At 43.3% G+C, this 16,006-nt stretch overlaps 1 protein-coding gene across 3 annotated transcripts in view; it reads right to left on the reverse strand.

The window, feature by feature from the left end:
* Nucleotides 1-16,006, reverse strand: part of LOC140738889 (interferon regulatory factor 6-like) — a 55,938-nt gene that overhangs the window by 13,099 nt on the left and 26,833 nt on the right. For 2 of the 3 annotated variants that reach the window (XM_073066884.1, XM_073066883.1), the window contains 2 exons: nt 4,151-4,349; nt 1,501-1,705 (listed from right to left, as the gene is read on the reverse strand). In XM_073066884.1, coding sequence (XP_072922985.1) covers nt 1,501-1,705; nt 4,151-4,324 — 379 coding nt within the window. In that variant the 5' untranslated portion in view covers nt 4,325-4,349. Of the gene's footprint in view, nt 1-1,500; nt 1,706-4,150; nt 4,350-4,920; nt 5,002-16,006 lie in introns of those variants that run through there. The other variant, XM_073066885.1, reaches the window with a different exon arrangement.

Genomic DNA, 16,006 nt, shown 5'->3' on the forward strand with positions numbered 1-16,006 from the left:
ATGGTGCATGGGTGTTGTCGGCAAGAACAAGCTGTTCTCAGACGAATGTACACGTGCAAGCACACAATCCAGCTAAGTGAGAGGACAGCACAAACAGAAGGTGCAGCCCCCAGTCCAGCGCCACACTGCCTCTGACATCTCCGCTCATGGACGGCTACAACGAGGCCACACAGCTTCCCCCTGCTGTCAATAAACCGGTGAAGCAGACTCGCAGTGTCTGACACGGGTATGTGATCGCAAGAAAAATGGCCAAGACAGTCACTTGCTGTAAGACTGCACATCGCCTTAGATATATACTAGATTAAGAAGCACTTTCAGGAGCATGGGGGAAAAGGAGACTTCTTAACAATTCTTTCAAAGATGCAGCATTGGCATATAACCACCTCTTAAGTGCAATATATAATGATCTGACAAAAGACTTTCAACAGTGGACAGTACATGTCAGATCATTATTTTATGAAACTTTCAAAAGTAAGGTTTGTTTTAAAAACTAGGTCATAATGCAACAGGAGAAATATTTTTGTGTGACTGTATGCAGCAAATACTACTGGAGCCAAACTATATTTCTCACAAAAACTGAAATTGATATTCGCACATTTCCTAGAACAAGTTGAAGAGACGGTGTATAGATTCATAACATCTGACGTAAGATCCTGTACTGACACAAGTGCATGACCCTTAGTCTGTATTTGAACTTAAAGACAAAAAAGATCAAGAATGACAAATAGGCCTCGCAAACAGAGGAGCAAGTGCTCTTGTACACCCCTCCCTGAAACGAGAGGGAGGAAAGATGTGCAGTGGTTAACGAGAAGAGAGTGAGGTGCTGAGGGACTTGCATTGGTATGTTTATAGACATCTTTCTGGAAACTACAACCTCCTAGTTTGTACTTACATCTCTCTTCTTGAAGCAGTGATTGAAATAGGAAATGTAGAACATATTAATTTTTGTTTCCCAGTGGACCCAAATGTAATGAAAACCAGACTACCCATCTCCTTGTAAATTATCCATTTCAACCCCCCACCCTCTCCAAGCCAAAAAATATTGACGTTTATCTCACTCAAACTTTTTTTGTCCCGGGAATGTTGAAGACAGTGAAGAGGTAGAATTCTGCGCTATTAAGAGTCAAATTCAAGATGTGGGATGTGTGTGACATGCAGGTGAGATCCAGTATTAATAACAGATTAGGGAACTAATTGTATTTCATCTTTTACAAAGACCTGATGCTTTTCAATATCTGCAGTCACAGGCATTTTGGCCACACACCACAGCTAACCACGTTTATTGAATTCACCAGTTCCGCTTGCCAGAGGGGGGTTTGAGCAATGCTCAAACACCTATGAGCTTTAGCTAAACTGCTTTCAGAAGTGAAATAAGTGAAATAATAGATCTACAAGGCAAAAAATCAGTTCCACACAGCTTACACTTGAGAGAAGAAGAAAACAAAATGGAATTGGGGGGAGGGGGAGCAGAGAGGTTAGGTAGTTCATCGTTTTCACCACCTGGAGTGTTGTTTTCTCCATTAGACTGCTGAATGTCGCACACTTGGTAGATCTTGTATGGCTGCATTGGGGTCTCCTTGGTTCCGTCATAGATCAGTTTGAACTCCCGGCTCTTGTTGAGTGCACAGCGGAGATTTGCTTTCCATTTAGCAGGATCCGGGCCATCAACCCCCTGCTGATATCTGCCTGTCTCCACTGCCCAAGCCTAGGTATGGGAACAACAACACAAGGTCACCCAGGAGACATAAAACAAATATAACTTATCCAGAACTAGAGGGAACAGCCACAGAATTGAGGGGTGACCTTTTAGAATAAAGAGGAACTTTTTAGCCAGGGAGTAGTGAATCTGTGGAATGTTCTGTCACAGTGGACTTTGCCAAGTCTGCTGGGGTATTTAAGGTGGAAGTTGGTAGCTTCCTGATCGGTCAGGGCATCAAAGGATATGGTGAGAAGGCAGGTGTATGGGGTTGAGTGGGACCTGGGGTCAGAGCAGACTTGAAGGGGTGAATGGCCTAGTTCTGCTCCTATGTCTTATGGTCTAATCAGCTGTGGTTAAAGTTTAAAAGTCTCTTCATCTTTGACCAAGCTGTTACACGTCCCTCTAAAACACTTCCTTAGGCTGGTGCCCATTTTTCGGATTACACTGCTATTAAGTGCCTTGGGAGATATTTACTACATCAAGTGCACTTTTGAAAGTCAAGTTCTTTTTTGGTCTCAATATGTTGCAGGTTCCACTTTTCCCCTGAGGGTGGGTGGGACTACAACCAGAGGTCATGGGTTAAGAGTGAAAGGTGAGAAGTTTAAGGGGAACATGTGGGGAAACTTCTTCACTCGGGGTGGTGAGAGCGTGGAATGAGCTGCCAGCACAAGTGGTGCCTGTGAGTTCAGTTGCAATGTTTAAGTGAAGTTTGGACAGATACATGGACAGTAGGGGTATGGTCGTGGTGCACCTCAATGGGAGTAGGCAGTTTAAGTGGTTTTGGCATGGACTAGATGGGCTGAATGGCCTGTTTCTGTGACTCTGTGAGATTCAGTTCTCACTCTTAATGTTTCGATCACATTGTACCTGATGCTTCCCTGCTGAACAAAGTAAGTGTTCACTCTCAGAAACGTTGTTTATCAGATGAGATGTAAAACAGGTCTTCTCAAAACAGTCTGCATTCTCTGGGTCCTTCTCTTAGAGCAGGGGTTCTCAAACTTTTTTATGCTGTGGACCCCAGTTTAGGAACCCCTACCTTCGAGGGATTCTCTCTTTCAGAGCCCAGTGGAGGTGGGTGTCATTGCACACACCGGGGCGGAGAGCGAGAGAGTGATGCTAATCCATGATTAGTTTGCTACGATGGTATGGATTGATGGACTGCTCCAGGGGAAGACCGATCCATGCATGCCTATTCTTAATAAAGTTCATGACAGTTTTCCAAAGAGGCAAAACATTTTGCTTTAGTGCCCTGGCTGTCCTCTGGTTTATCTTTTACTTAGAGATACAGCACGTTAACGGGCCGTTCTGGGCCAATGAGCCTGCACCGCCCAGTTGCACCAAAGAGACTAATTCATCTAAAAACCCATATGCAGGAGAATGGGCTTGAGAAGGATAATAAATCAGCCATGATGGAATGGCAAAGATGGGACAAATGGTCCAAATCCGCTCTTATGTCTGATGGTCTGATTATGTCTGATTGTGGGAGAAAACTGGAGCACCTGAAAGAAACCCACACAGCCATAGGGAGAACGTACAAACTCCCTGCAGGCAGCAGCTGGATTAAACCGGAGTCTCTGGCCTGTTTTATAGCATGATACTAGCCACCTTGCTACTGAGCTGCCCTGATTGGCTACCATGTTTTCTGTTTTGCTGCAGCAATTATAGCTCAAAAGTGCTTTACTGGCAATAAAGTGCAATGTCTTTGGGCCTTTACCTTTAACCTTACAAATTCGGGACAGAAATTCAAGGAAGGGATAACATTTTGGTGGGTGGGTGAGGAGAACCAAAAACAGGACTGTTTTCATGATGAACTCATTTCTGTGACGTTTCTGAAAGCTATAGGTAAAGGTTAAAGAAGGAGCTAGTTTACAGGGTCTGTTTCTCTCTAACTTCAGTTCAAACTCCCGGGGAAACATACTTAACCATTAGAATGCCATGCAGCTTGGTTGACATGATGAGTTAACAACCCTTAGCTCAGTGATAAGAAACATTTTGTTTATTTTTTATTGTATTTGGAGATACAGGGCAGAACAGGCCCTTCCAGCCCCTTGAGTCGCACCTCCAAGCAACCCAATGATTTAACCCTAGCCTAATCACAGGACAATTTAAATCAACCAGTTGAGCTCCTAACTGGTACGTCTTTGGACGGTGGGAGGAGACCTGAGCACCTGGAGGAAACCCATGTGCACATGGGAAGAAACACACAAACTTACTTGCAGAGGAAACTGGAATGGAAACCCTGACGCACTGAGCTGTAGTGGTATCACGCTAGCTACCTCACATCGTGGCACCCTCAGCAAGCAGTGTATAAAGTCAGCACAGGTTTCTTGACTTTTCAAAGCAGACTTGGGTTAAAATAACCTCAGCCTTAAATTTCTCCATGAACTTCCCTCAGCATCTCCATTACAACAGAAAAAATTTGCACAAAGTAAACCATAAATGCTACTTCACCCGGAAAATGGTGTTGTCATCATCCTGGGTAGGGATGTGCCTGGTGGCATGCCGCCATGGGATCTGAAAATGCTTCCGCTGCTCATCCAACCACTGGAGCCCAGGATAATGGCCGCTGTCAACCTGTGCCAGGAGCCATGGTTTTAACCGAATCCTGCGTGGGTGCATGGCCATCACTCTAGGCTCCTCAATGTCCAATCTGAAAATAATGAAGACAATGGTAATGAATATTACACAAAAATCTATGATATACAGTATATAGCACAGAAAATAGTAAGACTCCTCAGGCACTTGAATATTATCAAAGAAAAATTGATACTGTCTCATAAGCAAATTTTAGCAGCAATATACTTGGTGGAAAAACAAATTAAGGAGCTTCTGAAGTACAGATAAAACACTCCACCGTGGACGGTCCCAAGCCCGGCTGCAAAAGGAGGAGGGTTGGACTTGGGGCCACCAATCCCATCCGGTAAAAACTCAGAGCTATAGAAACCCCAACAGAAGCTCCAAAGACCTCATCCCCAGGAGAAGAGGGATCTTTGAAGATGGGCTACACCTGGAGACAACTTGAATATCTGGCCCAGGACAGAGGACTCTGGCAAGCTGCTATTGGCAGCCTCTGCTCAAGTAAGAGTGATGGGCTTAAGAAGAAGGACGTATAAAAAGACAGCAGGAAGAAAATCCGAAGCCCAGGCAGATGAAGACTAAAGGCGCCAATGGTGCAGAGGCCATTGATTCAGAGAAGGGCACAATTAAAGGACTGTACAGACCTTAGAGGAGTGTAGAGTTGGCACCCTGAGATTTTCTGTTGGAAACTCTATTTTGCAAATTTTAAAAAGAAGCAACTTCGTGAGCTGTGATTCAGTCAGACTGAAAATGAAAATACTGATTACCCAAAAGTAACTTCCTCACACCAAAATTACTAGCCTTTGAAAGCAGAATTTCCATTTGTTGTTGACAAAATTAAGTCAGCTCAAATCACCCATTCATCTCAAACTTCCATTCTTGCTCTGCACGAAGAACATTAAACCACACTTCCCTTTTTTTCTAAGTTTATGAAACTGACACTTTCTGGGCAAAGGGGCAAGGCTCATAGCACAGAACACCAACAACAAGCCAGGACAAGGTGAATCAAGAAGGTACAGCTGCCATCAGTGAGGAGGAACAGGAGCCTGAAGAGCCACATTCAATGATTCAGGGATCACTGCTTCCCCTTCAGTATCAAGTGCCTGAACAACTCACAAACCCATCAGCACGACCTCCTCTTTCCTTTTTGTTTGCACTATTTTATAATTTATGTAATTTTATGTCTTTGTTCCATACTGCTGCTACAAAACAGCTGATTTCAAATCATAGAAGACAGTGATAATAAACTTGTTTCTGAAGTAATTGTCCTTGGCAGTATTTATAGGCCACATAAGCAGCTATCGCAATCCCAAGTGCGCACACTGATTCTATTTTCCTTCAGATTCAAGTCTGAACTTGTTCTTAAGTAAAATCTCTGCTTTAAATTACTCACCACATTGTGCTTCAGGAGCTATTTTAAATATCACATGAATCAGCACATTCTGGTGCTCTTCCATTTTAAGACTGACCACTTTTTCTGTTCTCCAAAATACACTAACCCTCAATTATATTCAAAAATAATTTTTCTAGAATTTTCTTCTTTTTCTCTTAAATTCATGTATGTTTCATACTTTAACACTATTCTCTTTTTATTTATAACAGTATGTAAAATGTGTCAAATTGCAATTAATTCAAGATTTACCACTTGCTTTTCATGGTAAGGACTGAATTATATCCAGGCAAACGTAGCATTGACCACTCAGAAGAAAGCATTGACAGATTGGGATGAGGGATGAATGTTGGTCAAGACTTTCAGACAATCCAGTATTCTGCCCAACACAGTATCACAGCTAACATTTCAAAGACCAATCTCCTCAGACATCGCAAGAATTCTTTGGTATAGCACTAGAATGTGGGTTCAACTCAATATTCATTCTCAAATGAGGGAGCTACCAACGAAACCAAACTGATTAGTCTGACACAGAGAGATGAATGGGCAGAGAGAACTTGTAAAAGTAGCCATTGTGATTAAAATACATGATAACTGGTTATCTTGTAGCTCTTAGTAAACAAAGTTCAAAAACTTCAAAGTAAATTCATTATCAAAGTACATATATGTTACCATTTACAACCCTGAGATTCATTTTCTTGCAGTAAATACACAGTAAATACAAGAAACACAATGGAATCAGTGAAAGACATGCAAACAATGTGCAAAGACAACAAACTGTGCAAATACAAACAGACATTTTAAAAAATGATAAATATTGAGAAGGTGAGATGAAGAGTCCTTGAAAATGAGTCCATAGGTTGTGGAAACATTTCCTTGATGGGGCAAGTGTTGAGAGCTTATTTCTTTAGATTCAAGAGGCTGATGGTTGAAGGGTAGTAACTGTTCCTGAACCCACTGGTGTGAATCCTGAGGTTCCTCTACATTCTTCCTGATGGAAGCCGTGAGAAGAAAGCATGGCCTAGGTGGTGGGGGTCCTTGGTGATGGATTCTCCCTTCCTACGACAGAGCTCCGTGTAGATGTGCTCATTGGTGGGGAGGGCTTTACCTGAGAGGAACTAAACTCCAAGAGACGACAATAACGTTTTAATTAAAAAACAAAGCAGACATCAGCAGCACCTCGACAGCATGGTTAAGTGGGATGACAAACAGCAGGACAAATACAAAACACAGCAGCATGAGGTGATACAATTTGGCAGTGTGGTACAGAAGAGAGTTACTAGAGTTGTAGCAGAGGTGCTTCTGGGCCTGTACTCACTGGAGTTTAGAAGAATGGAGGGGTGGGGAATCTCATTGAAACCTATTGAATACTGAACGGCCAGGATAAAGTAGATGTAGAGAGGGAGTAGGTGAACCTCGGACTGGAAGGCACAGCCTCAGAATAGTGGGCCATCCCTTTAGAACATAGATGATGAAGAATTTGTTTAGTTGGAGGATAGTGAATCTGCCTTTTATCGGACAGCCGCACAGATGCAGTAAAACATTCCTGTGCAGGGCCGGAGCGGAGTTTGAAAAGGTAGCCAGTTTTAGTCGGAGTCTTTGATTGGACAGCGGTGCAGTGCAGTAGAAGTGTTCCCACGCAGGTCTGGAGTGTAGCTTGGAAAAGCAGCCAGTTTCCAGCAGGAGTCTTTGATTGGACAGCGGTGCAGTGCAGTAGAAGTGTTCCCACGCAGGTCTGGAGTGTAGCTTGGAAAAGCAGCCAGTTTCCAGCAGGAGTCTTTGATTGGACAGCGGTGCAGTGCAGTAGAAGTGTTCCCACGCAGGTCTGGAATGGAGCTGGAAAACCCCAGTCTCCATAAAAGAGAGGTACAGTCAGGTGGAGTGGCCATTGAAGAAGTGGCCTGCATCAGAGTGGTAAGGCGAGAACAGGAGGAGGTGAGATAAGTAGGTAAGTTTATTTCTCATTTAACTCTTGAAAGAATAAGGGGTATTTCTGCAGGGCCAGAGTTCTGTCTGGGTCTCAGATGTCAGATTTCCTGGAGACTTTCAGTCTCCGTGATGGCCACGTCTGCACCGGGTGCATCGAGTAGAGATCGAGTTAGGGAACTGGAGCTGCAGCTCAATGATCTTCAAGTTGTTAGGGGAAATAAAGTGGTGATCGACAAGGAGCTACAGAGGTGGTTACCCCAAGGCTACGGGAAACTGCCAGGAGAGGGAAGGGGGAATGTCAGGTAGTGGAGAGCACCCCTGTGGCTGTCACCCTCAACAATAAGTACTCCATTTTGAGTACCGTTGGGGGGGCATCTGGGGGAAGCAACAGTGGCCATGCCTCTGGCACTGAGGCTCAGAAGGGTAGGGAACTGAAGGGGATGGCGGCAGCAATAGGGGACTCTACAGTCAGAGGGACAGAGTGGATGCAAGGAAAAAACACGGAGAATAGTTTTCCTCCTATGACATGTCCACAATAGCTTGAAATGGGAGAGTGAGCAGCCAGAAGACATGGTACATGTTGATATCAACGACGTAGGTAAATAAAAGAGAGGAGGTCCTGAAAGCAGACTACAGGGAGTTAGGAAGGAAGCTGAGAAGTAGGACCTCAAAGGTGGTAATCTCGGGATTACTGCCTGTGCCACGCGACAGTGAGTATAGGAATAGGATGAGGTGGTGCATAAATGCTTGGCTGACAAATTGGAGCAAGGGGATTCAGATTTCTGGATGATTGGGACCTCTTCTGAGGCAGGTGTAGCCTGTATAAAAGGGTGGATTGCACTTGAATCCGAAGAGGAAAAACATCCTTGTGGGCAGGTTTGCTCGAGCGGTTGGGAGTGATTTAAACCAACATGGCAGATTGATGGGAACCGATATGATAGAGCTGAGGATCAGCCAGCAGGTTTACAAGTAGATGATGGATGTAATATGAATGTAAGGAAGGACAAGCCAATGATTGGGTACAAATGCAGACAAAGCAACAAGCTAAATTGTACCACAGAGCCAAATTTAAAAAGGACAAGGAATACAGGACTGAAGGAGCTGTATTTAAATGCATGTTACATTCAGAGTAAGGTGGGCGAACTTGTGGCACATTTAGAGTCATGGCTGAAAGAAAGTCATAGTTGGGAGTTTAACATCAAAGGATATATCCAAAGGACAGGCTGGAAGGGATAGGTAGTGGTGTGGCTCTGTTGGTAAGAGATGGAATTACATCTTTAGAAAGAAGTGACATAGGGTCAGAGAATGTCGAGTCTTTGTGGATGGATTTAAGAAACTGCAAGGGTAAAGAAACCATTATGGGAATCATAATTAGGCCTCCAAATATTAGCAAAGATGTGGGGTTGAATTACAAAGGGTACTGGAAAGGGAATGTAATAAGGGTTATGTCACAATGGTATTGGGGAATTCAATATGCAAGGGGATTGGGAAAATCAGGTTGGTGTCGAATTGCAAGAGAGGGAATTTGTCGAATGCATAAAAGATGGCATTTTAGAGCAGCTTGTGCTTGAGCCTTCTTGGTGAAAGGTTATCTTACATTGGGGTCGTGTAATAATCCAGATTTTATTAGGGAGTTTAAGGTAAAGGAACGCTTAGGAGACAGTAATCATATTATTGAATTCATACTGCAGTTTGAGAGGGAAAAACACATCAGATGTATCAGTATCACAGTGGAATAAAGGGAATTACAGAGACGAGAGTGATCTTGCCCAGGTGGACTGGAGGAGGAGACTGGCAGGGATGGTGGCAGAGCAGAGATGGTTGAAGTTTCTGGGATTAGTTCACAAAGTGTAGGATACATATATCCCAAAGAGGAAGAAGTTCTCAAATGATAGGGATAGGCAACTGTGGCTGACAAGGGAAGCTAAGGATTGCATACAAGCTAAGGAAAGGGCATATAATAGAGCAAAAGTAAGTGGGAAGTTGGATGATTTGCAAGTTTTAAAAATCCAACAAACGGCAACTAAAAAAGCTATAAGAAAGGAAAAGATGAAATATGAGAGCAAACTAGCCAATAATATACAGCCGTATACTAAAAGCTTTTTCAGTTATATAAAGAGTAACAGGGAGGTGAGAGTTGAAATTGGATCACTGGAAAATGATGCTGGTGAGGTAGAAATGGAAAACAAAGAAATGGCAGATCAACTTAATGAGTACTCTGCATCTGTCTTCACTGTGGAAGGGACTAGCAGTGTGCTAGAGGTCTGTGAGTGTCAGGGAGCAGGAGTGAGTGCCATTGCTATTACAAAGGAAAAAGTGCTAGGCAAACAGAAAGGTCTTAAGTTGGATAAATCACCTGGACCAGATGTACTACATCCCAGAGTACTGAAAGAGGTTGCTGAAGAGATATTAGATGCATTGGCAGGGTCTTTCAAAAATCACTTGATTCAGGCACAGTTCCAGAGAGCTGGAAAATTGCAAGTGTCATTTCACTCTTTAAGAAGGGAGGAAGGCAAAAGAGAGGAAATTATAGGCCAGTAAGCCTAACCTCAGCGGCTGAGAAAGTGTTGGTGACCATTATTAAGGATGAGATTTCAGGGTATTTGGAGACGAATGATAAAATAAGTCAAAGTCAGCATAGTTTCTGTAAAGGGAAATCTTGAAATCTTGCCTGACATATCTGTTAGAGTTCTTCAAGGAAGTAACAAGCAGGGAGGACAAAGGTAGTGAATGCTATTTACTTGGATTTTCAGAAGGTGTTTGATAAGGTGCCAGACGTGAGGCTGTTTAACAAGATAAAATCCTATGGCGTTACAGGAACGATACTGGCATGGATAGCAGAATGGCTGACAGGCAGGAGACAGTGAGTGGGCCTTTTCAGGTTGGCTGCTGGTGATGAGTGCTGTTCTTCAGGGGTCAGTAATTAGACCGTCAATTTTGACATGTTTTGTTAATGACTTAGATAGCGGAATTGATGGATTTGTGGCAAAGTTTTGCAGGTGATACAAAGATAGATGGAGGGGTAGATAGTGCTGAGGAAGCAATGTGATTGTAGCAAGACTTAGACACATTGGCAGAATGGGCAAATAAGTGATAGATGGAATACAGTGTTGGGAAATGTATGATAATGCATTTTGGTAAAAGGAACAACAGTGTGACTATTATCAAAATGGGGAGAAAATTCAAACATCAGAGGTGCAAAGGGACTTAGGAGTCCCAGAAGGTTAATTTACAGGTTGACTCTGTGGTAAAGAAAAATGTAATGATGGCATTTATTTCAAGGGGAATAGAATATAAAAGCAAGGAGATAATGCTGAGCCTTTATAAGACACCAGTCAGGCTGAACCTGGAGTACTGTCTACAGTTTTGGGCTCCATATTTTAGAAAGGGTGAGTTATCATTGGAGAGAGTCCAGAAGAGATTCATGAGGATGATTCCAGGAATGAAGGGGTTAACGTACGAGGAGTGTTTGGCAGCTTTGGGCCTGTATTCACTGGAATTTAGTAGAACGCGGAGTGGGGAGGGGGAGGGGGAGGGTGTGTTTATTGCAACCTACTGAATGTTTAAAGGACGAGATACGTTGGATGTGGAGAGGATGTTTTCTATGGTGGGGGTGTCCAGAACTCAAGGGCACAGCCTCAAGATTGAGGGGCGACCCTTTAGAACAGAGGTAAGGAGGAGTTTTTTTTAACCAGACGGTAGTAAATCTGTGGAATGCTCTGCCATAGACAGCTTGCAGGGCAAGGCCCATGGGTGTATTTAAAGTGAAAATTGATAGTTTCCTGATTGGACAGGGCATCAAAGGATATGGTGTGAAGACAAGTGTATGGGGTTGAGTGGGATCCAGGATCAGCTGTGATGGAACGGTGGAGCAGACTCGACGGGCTGAATGGCCTAACTTTGCTCCTATGTTGTATAGTCTTATGGCTGTAGAGGCCAACTTATTGAGTAAATTTACAGTTGAGGTTTATAGGTTCTTGAAAAGTAAGAGTGTCAAGAAGGATAATAAATCGGCCATGATGGATTGGTGCAGCAGACTTGATCGTCTAAATGCCCCTACGTGTAATGGATGAGAGCACTCAGACTATGTAATACACCCTGAGATGGGATCACGTTGATAGAAAAGTAACTTGCTTGGGCTTCTGACAGTGATGTGGAGTGGCACAGTGTGTAGGTGGGGGTTCTGCTGGCTTTCTTCAGTGACCCAGGTTTGATCCTGACCTCTGGCATGTTCAGGTGAAGTTTGCACGTTCTCCATCTGACAGCATGACTTTTCCCCGGGTACATCCGTTTCTCAAAAACTTATGGATGGGTAGCTTATTTAAGGCACCTGTGAATCACTACCAGTTTATGTGGGTGGTAGACGAATCATGGGGAAGCTAATTTTATTTATGTATTTAGAGACACAACTGCGCTGCACTGCCCTCAACCCCGATTTCACCCTAACCTAATCATAATGACCAATTAAACTAGCCGATTGTGGGGAACGTATTCCACAGGGAGGATGAACAGAGACTCCTTACAGAGGGCACCTGGATTGTACGCCAAACTCCGATAACCCTGAGCTGTAATAGTGTTGCGCTAACCGCTACACTATTTGTACACCACACCCAGGAAATTATAGACCAGTGAGTCTTACTTCAGTGGTGGGCAGGTTGTTGGAGAAGATCCTGAGAGGCAGGATTTATGAACAATTGGAGAGGCATGATCTGATTAGAGATAGTCAGCATGGCTTTGTCAAGGGCAGGTCGTGCCTTACGAGCCTGAGTGGATTCTTTGATGATGTAACAAAACACGTTGATGAAGGTAGAGCAGTGGATGTAGTGCTGTCAAAGGTTATAGCGGGACTTCGACAGGATGCAAAACTGGGCTGAGAAGTGGCAGATGGAGTTCAATCCAGATAAGGGTGAAGTGGTTCATTTTGGTAGGTCAAATTTGAAGACTGAATATAATATTAATGGTAAGACTCTTGGTAATGTGGAGGATCAGAGAGATCTTGGGGTCAGTGTCCATAGGACAATCAAAGTTGCTGCGCAGGTTGACAGTGTGGTTAAGAAGACGTATGGTGTGTTGGCCTTCATCAACCGTGGGATTGAGTTCAAGAGCTGTGAGGTAATGTTACAGTTATATAGGATCTTGGTCAGACCCCACATGGAGTACAGTGTTCAGTTCTGGTCACCTCACTACAGGAAGGATGTGGAAACCATAGAAAGGGTGTGGAGGAGATTTACAAGGATGTTGCCTGGATTGGAGAGTATGCCTTATGAGAACAGGTTGACCTGATGGAGGTGTATAAGATGATTGTTTGGATAGCCAGAGGCTTTTTCCTAGGGCTGAAATGGCTAACATGAGGAGGCATAATTTTAAGGTGCTTGGAGGTAGGTAAAAGAGGATGTCAGAGGTAAGTTTTTCACACAGAGAATGGTGGGAGTGTGGAATGCACTGCCAGTGAAGGTGGTAAAGGCGGTTATGATAGGGTCTTTTAAGAGACTATTAGATAAGTACACGGAGCTGAGAAAAGTAGAGGGCTATGTGGCAGGGAAATTCTAGGCAGCTTCTAGAGTAGGCTACACGGTCGGCACAACATTGTGGGCTGAAGGGCCTGTAATGTGCTGTAGATTTTCTGTGTTCTATGTTCTAAAAGCTTTGGCCATAGGGGAACAGTGAGGAAAGAGGACTGATGGGTTTGCTCCAAAGGTTGTAAGGAAATATGAAGTTGGATGGATTTCCAGTCTAGGTGCAGCAGACACCATCTCCCTGGCTCTATATTCATTTCTGAAACATCTGGACATAAAGGCGCTTATGTCAGACTGTTGGACTATTGACTGCAGCTTGTCTTTCAATACCGTAATTCTAAGCAAACACATCTCCAAAATCAACACCTCCTTTTGCACCTGGATCCTCGACTTCCTAACCAACAGATTGCAATCAGTAAAGTTCGGTAGAAACTCCTCTGTCATGATTATTCTCTACACTGGTGCCCCATTGGGCTGCATCCTCAACCCCTCCTGTAATCCTTATACGCTCATGTCTGCATGGACAGATTCTGCTCCAACTCAGAGACAAATTGCAGGTGACCTGTTGGGGGTCATATCTCAAATAACAAAGGTGGGTGATAGAGAGCCTAGTGACATGGTCCAAGGACAACATCATTTCCCTCAAGGGTAACAAAACGAAAGAGTGAGCTTCCAGGTTCCTTGGATCAGGTTCACCAACAGCACACTCTGGTTCAACTATGTTGACGCCACAGCCGGGAAAGCTCCCAAATGCCTCTACTTCCAGGGGAGGCTAACGTTAGTTTAGCTACTGGAACTGTTGGTGTGATCAGATACTGCATAAAAATATAAAGCATCCTTGAGATTTGTAATTTGAATTTATGAATCATACAAAAAAACCCTCAATTTTAACAAACCCCTAATGCCATAAATGTAAAATAAAAACAAGAAGTGCTACAGATATGCAAATATAAAGTGAAAAGGGAAGAGTTCAAGATTCCGTCAGAGCATGATTTCTGAATGGCACCAATCTTGTAGTTTACTTCAATAATTAGAAAATCAGAATCCAAGATGAAATATACAAAATTATTTCGGGGGAAGACAGATTAGAAGCATGGTGTGGTGTGTCTGGTGTGTTTAGATCCAAGGGTCAAGATCTCAATTCAAAGAGAGATAACAGATGTTTCTTCATCCAGAAATGTCTTGTTATTTTGGAACATGATTCCTAAGAGTGCAGTGGAGGGTCTGTTGTAAGTATAATTGAGAAGTCAGAGTGGTAGTAACCACTAATCCTCTACAATTCAATAGGATCATTGCTGGAGAAGGAAGGAGATTGAATAAGTTTGTTACATAAGTGTATTCAACAGGTTAGAATAGCTGGCACTTACTGCACAGTGCTGAGTGACGGACTGAGGTGGATTTATGAGCAATCCTGTAAGGTCCTTATAAAGTCACTTAACTGACACCTCCAATCCATTAATCCACATAAAATAACAGAGAGAATACAACATCTCAGAACAGATTCAGGAGGTGAAAGTGACTTTGTTGCCATGTTTGCAGATTATACAAAGACTGGTGGAGGGGCAGGTGGTGTTGAGGAAACTGGTAGGATGCAGAAGGATTTAGATTAGAAAAATGGGCAAGAAAGTGGCAAATGGACTACAAAGCTGGAAGATGCATGGTCATGCACTTTGGTAGTAGAAATAAATGTGCAGACTATTTTCTAAATGGGGAGGAGATAGTGAAATCTGAGATGCAGAGGGACTTGGGAGTCCTTGTACAGAACACCCTGAAGGTTAACTTGCAGGTAGAGTCAGTGGTGAGGAAGGCAAATGCAACGTTAACATTCATTTCAAGAGGTCTAGAATACAAGAACAGGGACGTGACGCTGAAGCTTTCTCAGGCACTGGTGAGGCCTTCAGTATCATGGTGGATGAACTTTAATGTAAGTAAATGCAAAGTGTAGCAACACTAAAGAAACAATGCACACACACTATTAACTGTGTTGAAATACCTAAAATGGAGATGAGAAATCCTTCTTGTCCAAAGCTCAAATGATCCCACAGGCGTGTGGCAACAGTTAGCAAAGCTTGTCAGCAGAGAACAGGACAATAGTTCAATCCAAGTCTGCTGCATCCACTGGCTCATACTAAATGAGACAGAGATTGCCTGATGAATGGTGTGCAACAAATATGATGGAAGCAGTATGAACTAGGAAATCCAGAGCTGAGAAACCACAGGGATAACCACTGTGGGAAATGAAAGCATTCTCTGAATTTGAGGTTCAGGTGCATGGGCTTGGAAGAGCAGAGGGAACTTCACTCTACAACTGGCTAACTCCTGATGAATGCTACAGAAACAAATGGCAAAACGTGTATAAGATGCCATATAGTTAGCACGGCTTCAGAGAGATAGTGATAGAACTAATAGCGTAGATACCCAGAGGCTTCTTCCCCCCCGATGGAAATGTTAAATACGACATACCTTTAAGATGTTTAAAAGGAGATTTCTGAGATTTTTTTCTCATGGAGAGTGGTAGGTATCTGCCTGGAATGCATTGCCAAGGAAAAGATATGATAGCAATGCTTAGAGACATTTATACTCGTTCATGAAGAGGCAGCAAATAGAAGGATATAGACCATGTTAGGCAGAGTGGATTAATTCAAATTGGCATCATGGTCAGTACAGATATTGTGGCTCAAAGGAAGGGCCTGTGTCTGTGTGGTATTTTCCATGTGCTTGTACACAAATAGCAATCATGGAAGAAAATCATCTGCCAACACACACACACACACACACACACACACACACACACACACACACACACACACACACACACACACACACACACACACACACACACACTTTATTAATAAAGGCACAAAAAATTAAAGATCATATACATGCACACACTCA

The sequence above is a fragment of the Hemitrygon akajei genome, chromosome 14 (assembly GCF_048418815.1).
Source record: "Hemitrygon akajei chromosome 14, sHemAka1.3, whole genome shotgun sequence".
NCBI lineage: Eukaryota > Metazoa > Chordata > Chondrichthyes > Myliobatiformes > Dasyatidae > Hemitrygon > Hemitrygon akajei.